This window comes from Taudactylus pleione, unplaced genomic scaffold, assembly GCF_031769625.1.
Source record: "Taudactylus pleione unplaced genomic scaffold, aTauple2 ptg001137l, whole genome shotgun sequence".
Taxonomy (NCBI): Eukaryota; Metazoa; Chordata; class Amphibia; order Anura; family Myobatrachidae; genus Taudactylus; species Taudactylus pleione.
In genome coordinates, this window is record NW_028285538.1 from 4,505,457 (window position 1) to 4,528,062 (window position 22,606).

The following is a 22,606-nucleotide window of genomic DNA, read 5'->3' on the forward strand; positions in this document are numbered from 1 at the left end:
GTCTCCTCACCCACCAAGTACCCTTACATATTGAGAAGAATATGATTCCTCCCATATTGAGAAGAACATAATTCCTTCCATATTGAGAAGAACATAGGGCCTGATTCAGAGACGGATGCTCTGAACGAGTGCTCGCTCTGAATCAGGGCTTTTTTTTTTTTTTGTTCGGCCTCCTGGCTGCTCGCATAGCTGTGGGTGACCACCCACAGCTATTGCGAGCAGCCAGGTTGATGGTTGCGATGGTCAAGACCATCGCAACCATCGGGCTTGCGACGAGACCCTTGTGGTAGGGTCTCGTGGCCGCAAGCCCCATAGAGCTTCTGGCTCTAAGAGCCGGAAGCTCTCCCACTGACATCACTGATGATGTCAGTGGGGCCACCCCCAAACGGCAGGCGTTCCTTCGGGAACGCCTCCGTTTGGCCAGCCACCCCCCCCTGCCCACCTACCAAATGGAGCGAGCTGTCAATCACCATCGACAGCTCGCCCCCTTTGGTGCAAGACCCAGAGCGACGAAGCACCCGTCGCTAGCCAGGTCTCGCGCATGTGCACGATGGAGCCGGCTCCGTCATGCACATGCCCAGTGGGCAAACATCGACCCAGTTGTAAGCGCTCAGCGCTTGCGACCGGGTCTGAATCAGGCCCATAATTCCTTCCATATTGAGAAGAATATACTGTAATTACTTCCATATTGAGAAGAATATAATTCCTTCCATATTGAGAAGAACATAATTCCTTCCAAATTGAGAAGAACATAATTCCTCCCATATTGAGAAGAACATAATTCCTTCCATATAGAGAAGAACATAATTGTTTCCATATAGAGAAGAACATAATTCTTTTCATATAGAGAAGAACATAATTCCTTCCATATTGAGAAGAACATAATTCTTTCCATATAGAGAAGAACATAATTCCTTCCATATTGAGAAGAACATAATTCCTCCCATGATGAGAAGAACATAATTCCTCCCATATTGAGAAGAATATAATTCCTTCCATATTGAGAAGAACATAATTCCTTACATATTGAGAAGAACATAATTTTCCCATATTGAGAAGAACATAATTCCTCCCATATTGAGAACATAATTCCTCCCATATTGAGAAGAACATAATTCCTTCCATATTGAGAAGAACATAATTCCTCCCATAATAAGAAGAACATAATCCCTCCCATAATGAGAACATAATTCCTCCCATAATGAGAAGAACATAATTCCTTCCATATTGAGAAGAACATAATTCCTTCCATATTGAGAAGAACATAATTTGTCCCATATTGAGAAGAACATAATTCCTTCCATATTGAGAAGAACATAATTCCTCCCATATTGAGAATAACATAATTCTTCCCATATTGAGAATAACCTAATTCCTCCCATATTGAGAAGAACATAATTATCCCATATTGAGAAGAACATAATTCCACCCATATTGAAAAGAACATAATTCCTCCCATATTGAGAAGAACATAATTCCTTCCATATTGAGAAAAACGTAATTCCATCCATATTGAAAAGAACATAATTCCTCCCATAATGAGAACATAATTCTTCCCATAATGAGAAGAACATAATTCCTTCCATACTGAGAACATAATTCCTCCCATAATGAGAAGAACATAATGCCTCCCATAATGAGAAGAACATAATTCCTCCAATAATGAGAAGAACATAATTCCTTACATATTGAGAAGAACATAATTCCTCCAATAATGAGAAGAACATAATTCCTTACATATTGAGAAGAACATAATTCCTCCCATATTGAGAAGAACAGTGCGGTTCTTGTTTGTTTTACTTCTCCTGCTAGCACACTCCTAACGCTGGAACCTACCTCACTGTAATTTAGCCGATTTGCCTTTGCCAGTTCAATCTCAGGGGTATCCGGCATCACGTGGATTGTCGTTTTATCCTTGTTCCAAGCGTCTGTGTACAATTGCTATAAAATACCAATATTTGTATAATCACTGTCAAGTTTTTCAGCAAAACATAATCACCAAAATGTAGGCGATTGACACATTACAAACAATGATTGCAAGCAGCTTACCAAATAATTATTCTTTCTTTTTTTTGTAATAGTTAGAATTTCCTTTTGAAGAGTTTTTTTCTTTAAATAACTGAAATATTCTTACTGTTTTCATGTATGCTATGGCTATTGGATACATTGGCAGAAAGTATATAAGCAAAATACAAACAACATTGCCTTATGTGACATCACCTGCAGGGTCAGGGAGACCATAAAGAACAGGTAAGGCCTGACAATCTCTATATACATGATCTGTGCTAATGACAGATTAGGGGGAATTGGCTGTTGTTGCAGCTAAACACATCATACTGTAGGTTTTTTTTAACACTGACCTTATTCATGAGTTCAGCATTGGCTTTTGCAAGAGTCATCGCCATAGAATCTGTAACACTGGTGAACTTCAGAGTATCCGGGTGCTGGCGATATTTCTTATCGCTTAGAATGTTCGCAGCCCTTCTGTTCTTTTCAACTTCCAGCGAGCCAATGGGAACCCACCCGGTTCCTTTCAGCCACTGCAGGTCTGATTTGTACAAGCTCTGTTGTCCATAAAATAAATTGTTGTAAGTCACAAATAAATGCCTTTGGTCACTGTGGAATTTGTTATCTGACTAAGCATATTGTACCCTTTTCTAAATGAGACTATAATTGCAAATCAAGTCGTACGTCTCTGCAACTGTTTGGAATATCTTGTTGCAGACAGTACATGGTGCTGTTGCTATTGCTGCCTATGCCATCAGACATCCACTCATTAAATATAATTCTCAACTTTGTACCGATTTTTTTCAAACACAACATGCCAGTGGAATTGGAGTGACATCAGCAGGGAAGCCTCTATACCATTTTCCAAAAAGTAACAAACAATCTTCAAAGTGTATAACGTCCCAAATTTGAGACAAACGTTTAGATACTAAGATGGAAAATAAGCCTACAGATGTGTCCACTCCACATACATCTTACCTCCGTGCGCTACAAGTCATGTTAAACATAACACGTGAGCACGAGCGTCTTTTCATGTAACAGTTTACCTTTAAATGCATCTTATTCGCAAAGCGATGTGAATAGGATGCACTACTGCGGGTGAATCTGCATATGAAATGCTATGTTACCTTTATCATTGGCTGTGACACTGTAACGTAGCATCTCCCATGCAGACATTATTGCAGTCGCACACAGAACATAGGCATGCCACATATCATTTTAATCAGCCGAAACTGCTTGTGCTTCCTATTCACATCACTTTGTCACATGAAAAGATGAACTGCGCTACCGAGTCACACCACGGCATGGCACGGCTAGAAGGGCTGTTTAATGCGCTAGGAAGTAAGATGTATGAGTATCTGTATATTACCGATTAGGTAGAAGAGTGTGATGGGATGGGTAGGCTGTAGATCCATCTTATTAAAGCATTGACAAATTTGCTGACGAAAACTTTGTGGACTTTCTTGATGATACTGTCTGCACAATACACTGCTTTCTATAAAGGTGCACTTTGTACAGTTAGCCTTTCCCTGTTCATACTCACATCACTCTGGAGATCATAGGCCTTTCTAGCTTGGATGACGTCATTTTGGTCTGGCAGGCATGTCCATTGGTGCAGGCGCCTCTTGTAATCAATATCGCTGACCAAGGTCTGGCAGTTCTTTGCCAGTTTAATTCCCAGCATGTCCACAGGCATATTAAACTTTGTCTTCCATTTCTCAAAGTCCTTATGATATTCCCTTTGGCTCTGCATTTTAGCGATGTGCATGGCCCATACGGATTTGGGATCATCCTGCAAACAGCGGAATCCAATATGGTGCCCTTGTTGCTTGCGGTATCCAGTTTTGTACTTATACTAGAAAATATGATTACCAAATTAAGTATCAATATCTTTTAAACATGTTCAAAATGTTACAGAAATGTACATACAAACATATCCATAATTTATTTTGTCGTATATGCTACCAGACTTAGAGATATCCCAGTATTTTTATTTTGTGGATCATTTTCTATTAAATGAAAGAGATAAGTGAAATTTTTAAAGCTGTTCTGTGAAATCCCCCCTGCCCCCCCTTTCTGTATTCAGCCTCAAAGTTTTACGTTTCACCTCCAAAATTTGTCCTACACACAACACTGTTGCCGTTTGAGCTCACTAATAAACGATGCATTTAGTGTATTGCAAATTTGCAAATTTAGAACACAATAGCTCCCAACAGGGCCGTAACTAGGGTAGTGCGACCTGTGCCACCACACAGGGCACCGCAGGGCAGGGGGCGCTGTTCGAGCCTTTAAATTTTCTGTTTATAATCTTTCTCACTTGTAGCTTCCTCTTACTTTATCCCCAGCAATGTCATCTTCTACTTGGTCCTTCCCCATGAGGCCATGCCCCTTTTTCGGGTGCGTTTTGTCCCCACTTGAAAAATAGGGGGTCACCAATGCTCTTTCTGGGACAGGGCACCAAAAAGTTTAGTTACGGGTCTGGCTCCCAGAGGTATGGTGATGAAAATGCAGAACTGAAAGGTTGTGCAGCTCAAACTTTGCAGCTCTGCAAAACAGCCTGTTCTGCACTAAAACTCGATTTGTGTGACATGCCTCATATTTATTATATTATTTGCAGTATTTTTTTTTCTATGTGCATGGTTTAAGTACTTGACTAAGAAAATATTACAGTGTGCATTGAATAATGTTTGAAATAAAGTGGAATTATGATTGATCTTTACAATTACGAGATTTAGCGTCTAATAAACAAGTGTATAATTCTTCTGCATTAAATACCAGGCAGGGGCACAGAGAAATTGATTGTTACATTCACAGAATTCGCAAACCATTTTAAATGGCAAGCTGCCTCTATTCCCTCCTTTCCTGGCAATAATTACTGTCTGGAATCATTGTGAACTCACATCACTGACGTTATCCCTGGAGGCTTTGGCAGCCTTGATTGGTATAGCATCAATCCTCAGGTCATAGCCCTTTTTCTTCGACTCTTGCAAAGCTTGCTTATATAAGCTCTATAGAAGAAAAGAAGTCTCGTAAAAATATCCAAAAACAATACGGAAAAAAAAAGGAATTTCCATGAACAGTTTAATTTGCATTAGACAGCATCAGATCATGTCTATGTACGGTATACAGCATAGTCTGTGTAGTATATATAAATGCAAAAATACAACAGAATTAATATTAATTGTAGTAGTAGTATTATACTATAATATAATATTGCTGTGCTGATAGCAGAATTATAATAATAAATGTAATATATTATGGAAGTCATCTGATAATATGCACACAATTCATATTCTACAGCAAACTATCATTTGTATCAATGACGTTTCAAACACAAAGAGGCTAATTCAATTAGCTCTGTGGTTTACCCCGCGGCTAATTGCGGCGTCGGACCTATTCAATTAGCGGGAATTCCTCGCGCGCGAGTCCCCGAGACCCCCCGCACGAGTCCTCGCAGTCAGAATTTACCTCGCAGCTAATGCAAGGTAAAATCTGCATAAAAAACACCAAATTGGGCTCACATGCGGGGAAAAAAAACATTGATTCCGCAGTTTACACGGAATCAGTGTGTTTACGAGCATGAGTCACGTTTTTTCGGCACAGGAAAAAAGTTATTTTATTGAATAGCTTTTCCCCGCGTTGTGGGGATTTTGGCCGACAATTAGTCGCGGGGTAAACCCAGTAGCTAATTATAAATCTACCAAAAGGTAAAATATCAATCAATTAAAATCTTTTTCTATGCTACTTGCAAAACATGATTTCTACTATGTACAATGTGTTTTGCAAAGATATAGTGGGCCAAATGAGTTTAGAATATGTGAGAGATTAGCAGTAAACTCTCACATTGGTCAAGTTTTATCTTCAAAATGGGAAAACATCTGGATGAGAGTTTAAATAGTGAGATTTTTTTTAGTCTAAAAACCTGTGAGTTTGCATTTTCTCGTACTTTATTACATTGGCCGAGTTTAAATAGTGTGAGAGCTATCTCCTAAACTGTCACATTTTCTAAACTGTCACCCTATTACATTTGGCCCAGTATCTCCTTTTTGTGACTTTTTCTTACAGCATTTTAAGATTTGGTATAAATTGCCCCCAAAGTGCATTATCTGACACACAGATTGACCTTAGTTTTATTTTACAATGCAAATTGCTATTGTATAGACCACAGGTTCTCAAACTCGGTCCTCAGGACCCCAAACAGTGCATGTTTTCCATGTCTCCACACTGAATCAAGTGAAATAATTAGCTTTACCTGTGGACCTTTTAAAATGTGTCAGTGAGTAATGATTACACCTGTGGACCTGCTGGGTGACCTGCAAAATGTGAACTGTGTGGGGTATGAGGACCGAGTTTGAGAACCACTTATATAGACCCATTTGTATATTTGTTTACCTCACTGTAGTTCAGTTTGTTCTGTCTTCCCAGCTCAATTTCAGGTGTGTCAGGCATAATATGGATAGTAGTCTTGTCTTTATTCCAGGCTTCAGTATATCGACGCTAGGGAAAAGGAAAGATAATTCATGACGTTTAACTTTAAAATCACATAGAATAGAAAATACGAATGCATATAATTCATAAAACTGTATCGCCTATCTTGAGGATTAATAAATAAGTGTACAAAAAGGCTAATCTAAGACTCAAAAATGTAGAGCCATATTGCTTCTTTATTTGTACCAGTGCGCTTACTTGGACACCTTGTGCATAACAGTGTGCCCGTCCATGTCCCGCCCTTTGGAAATACCCATATCCCCCCGCCATTTGCGGGTTGATGGAAACTCAGGGAATAAAGGTGGCTAATTATCGAATGGGCCCGCAGAGAGAGCAGCGTAAGTGAGGAGATGGTGTGTTGCCAGCAGTGTGTAATCAAGGGCATCAAGAGAGGCGGGTCTGATACAGCATTCCCTGGCCTGGGCCTGCAAGGGATGCATACTCACATACCCCCAAAATGAATGGCCATGCGCTTCATGGTGTGCGGACCCAGACCTTCTACACAGAGCCCCATATTAACAGGAATTAGCCATGCCCCCAAGCTTCACTACATTCCCCTAAATATGAGTCCGACCAATCCCCTGGCCACGTGTGTAATCATTATATCTCTTTTTTTTAATTATTCTCTACCTTTTAATATTATTTATACTAGGGATGTGCAGGCTCGGATAGGTTCGAGTTTGCACGTGGAGTTCGGATTTTTCCCTCCAAAAAAACGGAACTCAGAACGAGGCAAAACGTCATCTTACATGGACGAACATCATCATTCCTGGACAAAAGACCAGGAATGATGATGTTCGTCCATGTAAGATGACGTTTTGCCTCGTTCTGAGTTCCGTTTTTTTGGAGGGAAAAATCCGAACTCCACGTGCAAACTCGAACCTATCCGAGCCTGCACATCCCTAATTTATACTCTTATTTTATAATGTATATCTGCTACTTTTACAGCATCGTGTATGTGTTGCTGTGGGTAGGAGCTCGGCAGAGTGGCCTGGTGCACTAATTTTTAATTCGCGGCCTAATCAGTTATCAGCAGCAATGCTCAAATTTGTTTCAAAGTGGTAAATCGATCTGATTCTAAAGGTTGAATAAATGACCAAACTTTAGCCAGATTAAAAGATTTTGAGCTAAATGTGACATGTCCGAACAAGTTTGAATATGATCAAACTTATTTGCGCTGAAATGGTGGCATTATATAGTATTTTTTATGTATCTTATTCTTAATGGGATTGGCAAATTCAAGCTCCAAATTCAAACTCACTTTGAAAACAAAACAAAAAAAGTAATCTCAAATGAAAACAGAGAACTAAGGGCCCCATTTAATAACGAGTGTTATTCTTGTTATCCCTCGTTACTAATCTTAAATGGTGCTCCAACCAATCAGCTCCTAACTGTCATTTTTCAAACACAACCTGTGAAATGACAGGTAGCAGCTGATTGGTTGGAGCACCATTTAAGATTTAGTGACAACAGCCATATCACTCATTATTAAATGGGACCCTAAGTATTGAGGACCAGGGAGCAGGGGCACTGGTGGTTACTAATGGTCTGGGCATGTTGGAGGGGCTTGTAACCCGCCCCCTCTCGTAACACCTCTTACCTCCTGTCAGCAGCAGCAGCATCTCTCAGCATGTGATGAGCTTTGGAGAGTCCAGCGAGGCTAAGTAGCTGCAACAGTCTCTCTCTGCCTGCCGTGCGGGGGACACAATTGCACTGATCCCCATCACCTTGGATCTTTCCCTGGCTGAGGGGAGCTTGGCGCTCCCCTGTGCTTTGCAGGAGCTGAGTAATTATTTTAGGGGGCGTTGCTCCACTATTTGGCTGCATCCCCTCCAGTACCCGGGCCCAGCCTTGGTCTCTATGGCCCTGCCAGGAAGGGTGTCATCAATATACTTTTTTAAAAAATTGCTGTTTTTTTATTTAAACCGTCACTATCAGTCTTTCGGCCATTTCACTGATGCAAATATTTTTGTAAAAATTATGTTAATTTTTTGTTTTATTTCTCGTTATCAGTGCCACATGCTCTGGCAGCATCAGGATACACAGTAAATAGAATATCCTTTCAAATATATGACTACTATCTATAAATTGTCTCTATCGCATAGCAAATTAGAACTGAGAATACACCTTGTATGCTTTCATTTCAAAATACCATATATACTTTATACTCATTTACCTTGTTCATTAACTCAGCATTTGCTTTGGCCAAGGTTAGGTCCAAGGAGTCTGTGACACTGGTGAATTTGATGGTATCTGGATGCTGTCTATATTTGCTATCACTCAATATCTCCCCTGCTTTCTTCACCTTTTCAACCTCCAAAGACCCAATTGGAACCCAGCCAGTTCCCTTCAGCCACTGGAGATCCGATTTGTATAAATTCTGAAAGCAAAGAGAGTTTCATTTCTGCAATCGGTTTGTGCCCAATTCGCTATTATAAGCCTTCACATACACAGTGGAGGTAGGCAATTTGTGGTCTGAGCTAGTATGCATGAGAATGTAAAATAGCAGTACCCTATAAACTAGTGGCATCAGTCAAGAGTGAGGCATTTTGTGCCTCATCCTCTAATATGTACCCAATTTGCCCTGAATTGATGTATTGCATTCTAATGAAAATCTCTATGGAAGGTAGGTGGCCATACACGTGTGAATGTTTTACTGTCATCATTGTATTACATATTTCAAATGTTGCTTATAAACTAAAAAAAATAATGTGCTTGTCCAATGTGTGCGCCACGGCCAATGCGTGTGCCTCGGCCAATGTGTGGCTATTTATGGATTATTCCTGTGACCTTCAATATCTTAATACACTTTAATAAAATATAAAACTTCATCATTTTAAAAAAGTTTAGGGCCAAGAAATATTTAACTGTGATGTAAAGTGTATATGCCCCATGTAATTCTCTAGCACTGTGAGAACGTAAATTACGTGCGTACATCACTCTGCAGATCATAGGCTTTTCTGGCGTGGATGACATCATTCTGGTCGGGAAGGCATGTCCACTGGTGGAGAGGACGGCGGTAATCAATGTCACTGACCAACACCTGGCATTTCTTGGCCAACAGAATTCCCAGCATGTCCACTGGGCTGTTGAATTTGGTCCTCCATTTATCAAAGTCTTTCTTGTACTCCCTGTCACTCTGGATCTTGGCCACGTGCATGGACCAAACCATTTTCGGGTCATCTTGCAGACTGCGGCATCCAACATGATGTCCTAGCTGTTTCCTATACGCAGTTTTGTATTTGTACTGCAGAAACAAAATGCAGGTTTATTTTCAATGTACTTGTGCTTTTCATAAATCACTTTTATGTAAGAAGAAAAAATAAACATGAACTATTGCATAGCAAAGACTATTCTATTCTTCACTATCTTTACCTCCTCTATATTGTATATTACATAAGTATTATTAATGTACATTTACTTGTGTATATTGACATTACACATGGTGCAGTCTAAACTGATCTTGGTGCACTATACTTGTTTCTAAAGATTTAACCTACAAAGCTCAGAGAATAACAATAGACAGCAAGAATTGCATCTAATATATAGAATAAATTAACTATAGTTGACAGTTGGTTAGTTTTGAAAAATAGGGACTTCTCAAGGTAGGACAATTTCAAGGGACAAATCCTTAAAACTTGAGAATTTCTTTAAATCAGCCGGCACCTATGCAGACTAATGAAAACTGGACTACAGTTAGTGTAAGTATATACAGAATGTAAAACATAATAACTTATTGTTCTAATGATTCTTCATTTAGAATATCAAACTTCTTGCTCTGGTCTACGCAAAACCTTAGATGGGTTTACCAAGCCTTAGTGATATGTCTGTTTCACCCCACAACAAATAAATATTTCTCTCTGCACAGCTGTTGCTAACACATTTGAAAATTATTAGATACAGATGTGAAAATGAATAAACTTACATCACTGGCGATATCTCTGGAAGCCCTGGCTGCCTTTATAGAAATGGCATCTGGACGCAGATCATAACCCTTCACCTTGGATTCCTCCAGAGCTTGCTTGTATAATTTCTGCAGAACCAAAGAGGAATTAGCATAATTTTTTAACTGCAATTGAATCTTTTTTTTAATAAGAATTTTGATGTATATTTTACTAGAGGAGACTACACACCACTGATAAATTATTATTTTTATTTTTTTAATGTAAACCCTTTAAAAGTTGTTGCCTCTATTTTGCTATGTATTTTGTCATTTAAAAAGTGCAAAGAATTTTGATGCATCACAAATGTAATGGAACTATTTAAACAAGGGTTTGATCACTGGGGAGGGATTTTTTTAGCATGCACACCAAACTTCCTGTTAACAACCCTTGCAAGAACAATCCATGGTGGTTAATTTTTTTGTGCTCTGATTCCTCCACAATTCAAATACATACTTGTGGTTTCATTAGCCTCTGACTAAAAAAAAAATTACCCTGTGTGTGTGAATTGTGGTAGGGAAGTTAGCGTGTAAGTTCTGTTTGGGAATGTACACTTAAGACTAAATTAAATTCTTTTACAACACTGGCACTATTATAAGAAGTTTTTAAAAATAATATTAATGACAAATAATATTAATGACAACATATAGAAAAACTTTGTGATCTTAAAATTGCTGATGATAGTGGACAATATCTTGTAATATGGGCAAATACAATGACAAATGTCTGATTTTGTCTTGGTTTGAAAACTTTTACACACTGTATTCACTTAAAATGTCAGACCTTAGGACAGGAAAGGACAACATTACCTAGCACACTCACCACCTACACTCAGTAAAGGTAGCCATTTTGTGATATTACTGGGTGTCACTAGATGCCAATGAATTGGTAACCTGTATTCTTAAAACGGCTTCCTCCACTATTTATAGGCAAATACATATTCATATCTTTACCTGGCAAACCGACTACTAATAACAGAAAAGGGGTTTTAAGTATTGATGGTGGCAAAAAAATAAGAAGAAATCTTTACAAATAGGTAAAATGTCTGATAACTGAATTTACTTACCTCACTGAAGTTAATCTTGTTCTGTTTTGCAAGAACCACCTCTGGTGTATCAGGCATTATATGGATTTGTGTCTTGTCTTTGTTCCATGCATCAGTATACAGGCGCTGGAATATAAAAATATATTTCTTTATACTGGCAGTAACGGCAACATATGGCATCATTTAATATCAATATTATTTTTAGATAAATTCTCCAGAAAATAAACACATACCTTATTCATAATTTCTGCATTGCTCTTTGCTAGAGCCATTTCTAAGGAGTCGGTTACACTGGTGAACCGGAATTTGTCTGGGTGTTCGCGGTACTTTTTGTCACTTAAAATGGTTGATGCCCGTTTGTTTTTCTCTTCTTCCAAAGAACCAGCAGGAGACCACCCAATTCCTTTCAGCCATTGCAGATCAGACTTGTAAGCAACCTTGTAGAGACACAACAATTATATGCATTATATCTGTTATACATATATCAGATTACATTACTGGGTTCATTAATTAAACTCTGTAGTAATCTGTGTTGATTTTCTGATTATCTTGTCATGTAAAGTACTTTCCTGTAAAGAGACATTTACAAAAGAGTGAAAAGATGCTGTAAACACTGGTGAAAATGAGCAAAAAATTAAATAAAATCTAGCAAAATGTATTCACCAATCAAAGCTATAAATTTAACATACAATAAAGACATTAATCGGTTGCAAAAAATGCTTGCACTATTAAATGTAACTGATTATACCTGTTCTTATGAGGTATACTTTTGTTGTGTAGTATTCAGAATCATTTTAAGTTAATTTAAATCATATTTTTATTAACATAATTTACTGTTTAACACTATTATAAATACAGAAATACAAAAGTAACTTAATTTTGTGCGCAAGAAAAATAATAAAAAAAATTTTAATTGCAACTTTATAAAAAAAAAACTAGTAATAAATTACTGTGCAAAAAAAATGGCAAAATATATAGCAGGAAATAAATTTGCATTGTATACGTACATCACTTTGCAGATCATAAGTCTTCCTAGCATGCACCACGTCATTCTGGTCAGGCAGACAGGTCCATTTGTGAAGTAAGTGCTTATAGTCAATGTCACTGACTAAAGTCTGGCATTTTTTGGCCAGCAGTATTCCCAGCATATCAACTGGTGTATTGAACTTGGTCCTCCATTTTTCATATTCCTTCTTGTATTCTCTGTCACTCTGGATCTTGGCCACATGCATGGCCCATACAGACTTGGGATCATCCTGTAGGCTGCGGAATCCAACGTGGTGGCCTTGTTGTTTGCGATAGGCTTGTTTGTATTTGTACTGTAGAAAGTTAGAGCAAGATGCAGATATATTATTTAATTTACAAAATTCAGGCTATTTCATATCAATATGGAAGTAAGCTATATCATTTTGGTTGGATTTTCTTATTAAACATTAATCCTCTATAGAGAGTAGCACATTGATTCACTAGAATTAGTATTCAAATTCATTCCTGATGATCTGGTCTATTAAATTGCTAATTGAGTAGTTTTATTGAAACATTTGCTGGTTAAATCAGATGTAGAAACAAAAATACAGTAATTATGGGGTTTTTTTGTAATTCAAATAGCATTTGAGTCTATTTTTGCTCTAATGCATTAAAACCACATTAACCTCCATTTTTATTTGTATTGTATCTTGTAGTCTAAGAGGAAGAATAAATTAGCTGCAAATTAGGGTGAGCGACTAACACAGCAAAAACCTGCAGGTGCTACTTTTTGAAGTTCAGTTAGAAAATCACATTAAATTAATGTGGCTTTCAAAGGGAGAAATTGTGACTGTTGGTTTGCACTACTACAAAACATAGTGGACTGTAGAAATATTATAATCTATACATTTCTTCATAACTACATTAGGAAAAAAAATTTTCATGGCATGTAATATAAGAGCCATGGTCTGGGCTTTTTATCAGTATTAGTAAAATATTTTTTTCAGATGTTTCTGTTTTTATTTTTGAATGCTGTTTTATGATTTACATTGCATTTTGCAATTCGCTTTGTGGTTATTTTGCTGCAACTGTTTAGACATAGGGTGAGTTGATGTGTTAATTGACAACTCATTCACTGAGTTCACTTTACTCTTAGGAAGTAATTCATTAATCAGGAGGGGATTCTTACATCGCTGGCAATGTCTCTTGACGATTTTGCAGCCTTGATTGTTATGGCATCGACACGAAGATCGTAACCTTTCTTCTTTATCTCCTCATATCCGGCTTTGTAGAGTTTCTGTAAAATCAACAATATAGTTATTATTTTAAAAAAGCTGTTCGCATCACTTATTTAGCTGTCTTATTATTCTTTCCTCAGAATCTATCAGTATCTACTAACACAGTGATTAAGAATGAATATGAATTTACTGTAAAACAGCACTCAAAGACATGCCGGTGACTTTATTCTTACCCTAGGTGGGTATTATAAGCAAAAGCAATAGATTATAGTAATCAAATACACTAAAGTTAGAGATGCTTGTAAAACACCATATTCTCATCTGATCCACAGAATCTGGTTTTGGTCTATGGTCGTCGGTAAGGATTTTTTGCCAATGAAGTACACGGCGGCGTCTATACTAGGGGGTATATTTACTACTGTGCAGGTTTTTAGAATTGAAGATGTTGCCCATAGCATAAGATTTTTACCAACCCTACAGTACAGTATATAGAGCCAGTCGAAAGGCAAAGAGCAATTGCAACAGGGAGCCAGTCAGCTGAGGACCGGTAAAAAAATACCTGTTTCTGGTTAAACATTTTATAAAAAAGTTTTATATATTATTCAGGTTATTATTATATTATAATATGGGTGCATATGTAATATATTATGGGTTTTCTATGTCTATTGGGCGCTGCATATCCTGACAGTATGGTTTAAGCAGCTGCTGCTATATTTCATATTATAAATATAGATGCTGTTAATAAGCTAATGGTGCAAATGAACCAGTTTACAGAACAAGGGCTATAGCTCCTTAGTAAATTATGTTTTGGGTGTTTTGGTAAACAAATAGAAATATTCAGCCTTATATTCAATTCTTTGAAGAGGGGAATTAAATTAATCTCCTTGGTGGACAATAGTCACCAATTGACCTTGCACCACGTCCAGAATCCTATATGACTATTAATGTCCGTATCAGACTTACAGTGTTGGCAGTACTCACCTCACTGTTATTGATCAGGTTTGCCTTTGCCAGTATAATCTCGGGGGTATCTGGCATAATGTGAATGTGTTGCTTGTCTTTATTCCATGCTTCTGTATAAAGTTTCTAGTAGAAGAACATTGAAATCAGGTCAACCAGTGTTCATCAGTTTTCTTTTTTAAATTCAGACTTAGACGAAAACTCAACAACAAATACTTTGTCACATCAGCCCTTTTTATTTGTTATGGATAATTTACAGATGATCTATTTACAGATGAGAACATTTCTCGCCCACACCCAGTTTCCCCACAACGGATACCCTGTGAGATTCTGTTGAAATAGCACATACTTGGATTCATCAAAGAGCATGTGAGCAACTGTTAGCAATTACCCCCCTGATCATATGCTCTGTGTTATTACTTACCCATACTTGCTCACCCTCCCGGGGAGGCAGGCAATCCTCCTGGCTGCCGCCCACCCCTCCTATCCCCCCCGCAATTACCTTTGAAACCCCTACAGCGGGGGGGGGCAGTGAGGCGACACGTCATTTTGGCCCCATCCCCTGCTTCACAATGCCTGTAATATCGGCATTGTGTAGCGGGGGCAGTGCTAAATGATGCAATTGTGTAGCTCCGCCCCTGCCCTACCCACAAATACTCCTAGTCTCGTCGGCCCTGCCTCCTTGCGCTGGCCACGCCCCCTGTCATGCCGATCTGGCTGCTCCCTCCCGGAAGGGGCAGCTAGAAAATCGGCAAGCCTGTACTTACCCCTCATACCAACACTGTCAAGCATGTCTGCAATCTGTTTGATGAAGCCTGTCTATTGATAAACAGCAAACTCACATTCGGAAACAATTAATTAGAATTAGGATTGCTGTGAGTATGGGGGAGATGTACTAAGCCTTTAAAAGTGATAAAGTGGATGGAGATAAACTATAAACTATCAACCAATCAGCTTTTAACTGTCACGATACAGGCTGTGTTTGAAAAATGGCAGTTAGGAGCTGATTGGTTGGTAATGTATCACTCTCCACTTTATTGCTTTTCAAGGCTTAGTACATGACTCTACGACTATTCTAGAATCTTGTTTGCATTGCATGTAATCTCCAAGTCAATGCTGTAAATTTCCTATTCTTGAAATATTATGTTCAAAGGGCAGACTAGATGGGCCAAGTGGTTCTTATCTGCCGTCAAATTCTATGTTTCTATAGTATAGGAACAAGGGCGTAACTACCATTGGTGCAGCTGCTACGGGGCCCAGAGATGAGGGGGACTATCTTCCTTGTCTGTCCCATTCTTCTATGTCAGTTTTTTGCCATTGGGCGGTACATGTGGCCCTTATATATGTTGTTATGGGGCCCACGAATGAGGAACCTATTGAGTAGGAACCTTTCTGCATTGCAATATTAAAGGTGGTGCAGCTGAGAAATCATCAACAGAGGGAGGTGAGTAACTGGCTGAACAGTCATGAGTAACATATGACTGACTCACATCTAACCTTGCAAGGCACCCCATGGCCACAATCTATATAATATTACTGCAATGCAGATGGCGGTCCCCTGCCCCTTTCCAGTCACAGTGACAAAGCGGTTACATTTCTTTAAATAATGTTGTGTCTGGTCAGGTATTTGTATTTTTAGGTCTACTTGTATTCCACTTGGGATCACTTACCTTGTTAATGATCTGAGCATTACTCTTTGCCAAAACAAACTCCATTGAGTCGGTCAAACTTGTAAATTTGAGAGTGTCTGGGTGCTGGCGGTATTTCTTCTCACTGACGATATCCATGGCCTTCTTGTTCTTCTCGGCTTCCTGAGATCCATAGGGGATCCATCCCACACCCTTCATAAACTCATTATAATCTGCCTTGTAGACATTCTGAAAATAAGAACAGAGAGTATGTATTCAGCGATGTCTCAGGAATTCATCAGATGCTAAAGATACCTTTTTCCAACTCGGGGAACTTACATCGCTCTGTATCTCATTCATTTTCCTTGCTTGGACAAAAGCAGTCTGGTCAGGCAGACAGGTCCAGTTGTGCAGGAGTCGTTTGTAGTCAATGTCGCTAACCAGCGACTGGCATTTCTTGGCCAGCAAGAAGCCCACCATGTCCACTGGCACGTTAAAATTTGTCTTTGATTTGTCAAAGTCCTTCTTGTATTCTCTGTCACTTTGGATCTTGGCTACGTGCATGGCCCATACTGACTTGGGATCATCCTGTAGGCTGCGGAACCCGACGTGGTGGCCCTGTTGCTTGCGATAGGCCTGTTTGTATTTAAACTACAAGAGAGAAATAAATTGAATTAAAGTTAGTATTAATGTTTGATAAAAGAGTGATCCTATTCAAGCTGGTTCTAACTCCTTGATGATTTGCTTTGTCCATTGCTGTTTAACTCCAGCCAATGTCATTGAGGTTTAGAATAGTGGATGGTGATCTTTACTAACAACTGGTAATGGGTGTAGATCCCAGACCCTGCAAGGAGCCCGTAGCAGGGGGAATTTTTATTTAACTCTTTAATACTTTCATGACTTATTTCCCTCTGGTTTTTAACTTGCATATACATATACTTACATATACTTGTGTTAAAACGAAGAACACCATTGATTTTCAAATTAAATTTTGCATCTGTTTTATATGGCACATGACTAACTTCCCAATTAAAAACATTAGAGTTGCATCCAAGATGGTTGACTTCAAGATGGCCGCCATACTGGTGACAAACCCTACAAAGTTTTCCCCCACACTCATATCATATGTGTTGACACTGGACAATATTTCCTTAATAATTTCCTTTTTATAAGGGTATTTCCACACTTATGGACCAACCTGTACAATGAAGCCAACCAATGTCACCTCTAATTGATTTATCTAAGAATTATAATGCTAAATTTGAAATCATTAGAATTCGTTAATCTTTGAACTATTTAATCTTCAAATTGCTTGACTTAGAAGGAACACAGGACCCATCCTCTTTAACTTACCTTCTGAAACAACCCCCAGTTGGTACTGTGAGTGGGCAAACGTTATTTCTTGCATTAGCCCCTTATTGCAGAGCTCGGGATATATTTCATTCTTAATTAATAAAGATTTGGAAAATAAAATGGATTTATAATTATACTCACGTCGCTTGCAATATCTCTAGAAGCTTTTGCCGCTTTAATAGAAATAGCATCCGGTCTGAGATCATAACCCTTCTTAACTGCTTCCTGCCATCCTGATTTGTACTGTTTCTATAACAAAAATATATATATAAGAGGTGTTATAAGAAAACTTTCGATTTACTGTGATATCCTGGAAGTGGTAACGCACAATAAATGGCTCTTACTGAACTAAAACTACAAGTGACAAGAGGCAAACATAGTTTATGCCTAGTGATATAGAGCAGGGATGGGGAACCTCAGGCCCGGGGGCCTTATAAAGCCCTTGGAATCATTTGGTCTGGCCGTCTCAGCTTTTCTTCTGCTAGCCTCATCTGGCTAGCAGGGTGCCTCGAATGACACCCTGTAGCCAGAATCTATGCAGCAGTGCCGTCTGGAGCGTCCTTAGGACACTTCAGACGGTCACACCGCTGCCCTTACAGCTCCCCAGAGCATCCTCAGGATGCTCCGGGAATTGCTGTAATCACCGTTGATTGTGGCCCCACCCCCGTGTGACATCACATGGAGGGGGTGTGGCCTGCATCGGGCCCCCAAATAATGTTATATATATCAAAATGGTCTTCGGCAGAAAAAAGGTTCCCCACCCCTGATATAGGGGCTGATTCTTAGTCAGGCACCGTCGTGCCTGAATATGCGTCCGTCTTGGCGGCCTACGGACTAAGATATGCTAATAAAGCTATCTGTCTGTGTGCGTATTAGTGTGGTTTCCAGAGTCTCGGTCGCACCGCCCACTGCATTACTTCAGCCAGCATCATTAGCATCTAGACCCCATGTTGGGCGAAAGAGATCTGTCTGAATAAGGTGCCCCGACTGTGTCCAAACATCCAGCTGAAGCACTGAAGTCACGGCCACTCCCACAACACTTCCATAACAAACAGCTGCGCTATGCATCTTGATATTCGCCACCTAGAAATTTGCATATTCCAGGACTGTCGTTTTCATTTACTATTGCCCCAGGCAACATCTGTCTGTTATGATATTTTCATTTCTATCTCAATTGAGTGAGCAAAATGGCAGCTCCAACTCATACTACAGTAATAGTGTTTTATTGAATCTATATACTAAATAAATATATAATTTCATTGTAACTGAATATGACACTGCTGATGAAAATGTGCAAACCCTGCTGTATACAAATATAACATTTATGGATCCAGGAGCAGATTGGGAACTAAAGTGGTCCTGGAAGAATTTGCAGAAGTGGCCTCAAGTGGGTGGCACCAGAGGGGTAATGTGTAGCCATGGCGCCCAGAGAACGTGCATTCCATGGCAGCAGCTACCCACTTCCCCCCAAGGTGTGGGAATGTCTAGCATCAGGGGGGAAGTTAAAAGGAAATACAATTAAACAATAGGGGCACATTATACCATACACAATTAGGATTAGGGAGACGATTTTTAAAAATATATATATTTTTCCATTTAGAATACTTACTAAAGTACAAACTTAAAAGCTAAGCTCAAAAGTAATTTGCATATATACAAATTATTTGGAACTTATTCATTATGATTGTAATGAGGCCACATGACATGACAACAAACAAAACAATAAAAATCACCGGCCCCACGGCATGTTGGCCCACTGGGAATCTTCCAGGTGAGCCCTATGGCCAATCCGCCCCATATGGATCACATACCAGATTCATTCATTGCATTTAAAACAATGTATTTAAATAATGGTGGCAAACTTACCTCACTAAAAGTGATCTTATTCTGCTTTGCCTGCAGTATATCTGGTGTGTCTGGCATTACATGGATCTTTGTCTTATCTTTCTCCCAGGCATCAATGTATTGGCGCTGGAAAATAAACAGATTGAACAGAAATGTTTTATACACTATGTACTAAAGAGCTGGTAAACCTAAAATACAAACAACAAAATAGAGAAAAAGTATGGCTATTATCTGGGGCACACTTAGGTAATAATTATAGTAAGATTAAGATATAACTTTTATTAATACCATTAAAATAATCATGTACCATATAACTATCTCAATGATTAAATGGAATATTCCATCGTAGGAAAACAGATTTCATCAATCATAATGAAATCTGAAGGCGAATTAAAAGTTCATAACACACTCAGAAATTGGGTGTGTTTGATTGATACTGTAAACTTCTATACTGCTTCGCCGTGTGCAAAACCACTCCCAAATATATATATCTTTAACTACAGCACCTGGTATTCCCTGGAGGTCACCCTACCAGGTACTGACCAGGCCAAATGCAGTTTAGCTTCCAAGATCAGACGGGATTGGGCAATCACTCATAGTATGGCTGTAGGTATTAGGGAAAATTGCACACATTGTCAAATCAAAGCAGTATAAATGTAGGAGTAATATTATTAATAGTCCATTTGATGGTATTTAACAGCTTCCAAAAAAAGAATGCACAAGCAGACTTTATTTGTACCTCTTGTATATTTAGATTAGTCACAAAATTTCAACAAACTTATTATACAGGTAGACATATGAGAAGTCACCTTTAAAAATGCACATGTAAAGGTCTACATATCATGGCAGAAAATTGTGAGCGCTGCAAACCATATGTGCCCTTGCTATGTTGCGGAGTAAAATATATTGGGCATATTTGCCAGCAATTATGATTAATAGTCAGGTGTGGCATTGCCTGGAACTGGCATGGTATGAACTGATCTGGTGTGGCTTGGGGGTGGATATTTATTATCATTACTCAGAGGTGCAAATCTGCACTAAAGCCATAGCAGCCAATTAGACATTTTCTGTCATGGTCTAACTGCAGTAGGCTGATGGTAATTGGTTGCTATGGTTTATGAAGATATGTATGATAAACATACTCTAATGTCTTTAATAGATGTGAATATGAAGGAAGTATGGGGTGCATTAAGAAAATTATTTTCACAAATATTTCTGAATACCATTGATAAATGTGTTCAAGTTTCAAAAATATTTTTTGAATTTCATTATGAATTAATTATATATATATTTAAAAAAAAAAATCTATTGTGAAAAATGACAGATTTTGTTTTATGGTAGAAGATTTTACCTTGTTCATGACAATAGCATTCTGCTTAGATAACTCCATGTCCATGGAATCCATCTGCTTTGTGAATGCAAACCTGCTGGGGTGCTGGCGGTATTTGGCCTCACTCAGGATTTCAGAAGCTTTCTTGCTTTTTTCAACATCCAGCGAACCCAGCGGGCTCCAGCCTGTGCCCTTGTACCACGTCTTGTAGTCTATTTTATATTCATTCTGCAAACAGAAATTGTGAATAATAATATAAGATCTGGGTTTATATATTATAATTGTATTGAGGAAAAGTTAAGGCTGGAGGTTATATTCGCACAGAAATTTGACTAATATTTCATATTATTTATTTGTATTCAATTGAATTACCCCAGTTCACAACAATTTTCTGTTACTTATAGATACAAATATACACTTAAACAAATATAACTCTAGAATACACAGCATAATACTCAAGAAAATAAATGAGAGACTTTAATGTTCAGTGCACTTCTATATTGGTTAGGTTGATCATATTTTAAAACTTAATATTTATTAGAGAGTGAAGAGTTATATTGCAGAAAACGTCTTGTGTCAGCGCAATATTAAACTATAGAAAGGATTTGAGTAGAGAGAAAAATGGGGGTGTTAAAACAAGGGATCCCTGTATTGTTAGATATTACAGTCTCTTTATTTTAGGGGGAGATGTACTTTATCAAACCATGGAAAGAGATAAAACCAACCAATCAGCTCCTGTCACTTTACAGGTTGTATTTGAAAAAATGACAGTTAGGAGTTGATTGGTTGGTACTTTACTTCTCTCCACTTTATCTCTCTCTAAGCTTTGCCAAATCTCCCCCTAAGTTACACATATCCTGAAAGTCCCTCCATGACGTCATTTTTATCAGCGGTCTGCTTTATTATACAGCTCTCCTGTTGCCTCTTATGGGGATAAATGTAATAGGGTGAGAGTTTCGAAAATGTGAGTCTAGCAGTAAACTCTCACATTGGTCGAGTTTTATTTTCAAAATGGGAAAACATCTGGATGAGAGTTCAAATTGTGAGAGTTTTTTAGTCTAATAACATGCGAGTTTGCATGTTCTCAGACTCTATTACATTGGGGCGAGTTTAAAAAATGTGAGAGTTTACATTTGGCCAATGATGGTCTTGTCCAAAACAAGTAACGCTGTTATAAATGCAATCTGTTTGAGACTAATGTAACACTATTACTTTTATTAGCGTACCACGTGTTACGTTATTCTAAGTGCGACAAATTACCAAGTTCTAAGTGTACGCGGCTGTGAGGTGCCGACTTACCTCACTCTGGATTTGGTTCATGTTCTTTGCGAGCCGGATGTGCATTGCATCTGGCAGCAAAATGTACTTATGGATCAGATTTTTGTAATTCGCGTTTGAGGCGATATTCTGGGCCTCCTTTGCCGCCATGACACTAAACATGGACACAGGAGTGTGGTATTTGGTTTTGGTCTTCTCATAGTCCTTTTTGTACTCCCGGTCACTCTGCATCTTGGCTACATGCATAAAGTGCACAAGTTTGGGGTCATCCTGCAGGCTGCGGAATCCGACCATCTTGCCTTTGTCTTTTTCATAAGCTTTCTTGTATTTATACTGAAAAGGAGATAGGATGACATTTTAGTACATAGACACTTAGCAGCAATAGTGAACTGGTCAGTGTGACATATAATATATATTCAAAGCCCTAAAAAAACGACATCATTGGTTGTTGAAGATTTTTCTTTGAATGCTACAGTTGACAATTTATTTATTTATTTTATAATTATTTATTTATTACCAGTTATTTA

At 38.5% G+C, this 22,606-nt stretch overlaps 1 protein-coding gene and 1 pseudogene across 19 annotated transcripts in view; both read right to left on the reverse strand.

Moving 5' to 3' along the window:
• NEB (nebulin) overlaps positions 1–22,606 on the reverse strand; it is a 203,217-nt gene that overhangs the window by 113,937 nt on the left and 66,674 nt on the right. For all 19 annotated transcript variants that reach the window (XM_088462027.1, XM_088462026.1, XM_088462030.1 and 16 more), the window contains 19 exons: positions 22,101–22,412; positions 20,823–21,029; positions 19,493–19,597; positions 17,768–17,875; positions 16,613–16,924; positions 16,316–16,522; positions 14,667–14,771; positions 13,637–13,744; positions 12,489–12,800; positions 11,715–11,918; positions 11,503–11,607; positions 10,421–10,528; positions 9,431–9,742; positions 8,672–8,875; positions 6,400–6,504; positions 4,908–5,015; positions 3,551–3,862; positions 2,361–2,564; positions 1,837–1,941 (listed from right to left, as the gene is read on the reverse strand). In XM_088462027.1, the coding sequence (XP_088318153.1) occupies positions 1,837–1,941; positions 2,361–2,564; positions 3,551–3,862; positions 4,908–5,015; positions 6,400–6,504; positions 8,672–8,875; positions 9,431–9,742; positions 10,421–10,528; positions 11,503–11,607; positions 11,715–11,918; positions 12,489–12,800; positions 13,637–13,744; positions 14,667–14,771; positions 16,316–16,522; positions 16,613–16,924; positions 17,768–17,875; positions 19,493–19,597; positions 20,823–21,029; positions 22,101–22,412 (3,543 nt within the window). The remainder of the gene's footprint in view (positions 1–1,836; positions 1,942–2,360; positions 2,565–3,550; positions 3,863–4,907; positions 5,016–6,399; positions 6,505–8,671; positions 8,876–9,430; positions 9,743–10,420; positions 10,529–11,502; positions 11,608–11,714; positions 11,919–12,488; positions 12,801–13,636; positions 13,745–14,666; positions 14,772–16,315; positions 16,523–16,612; positions 16,925–17,767; positions 17,876–19,492; positions 19,598–20,822; positions 21,030–22,100; positions 22,413–22,606) is intronic.
• On the reverse strand, positions 19,966–20,083 carry LOC148453532 (5S ribosomal RNA; annotated as a pseudogene).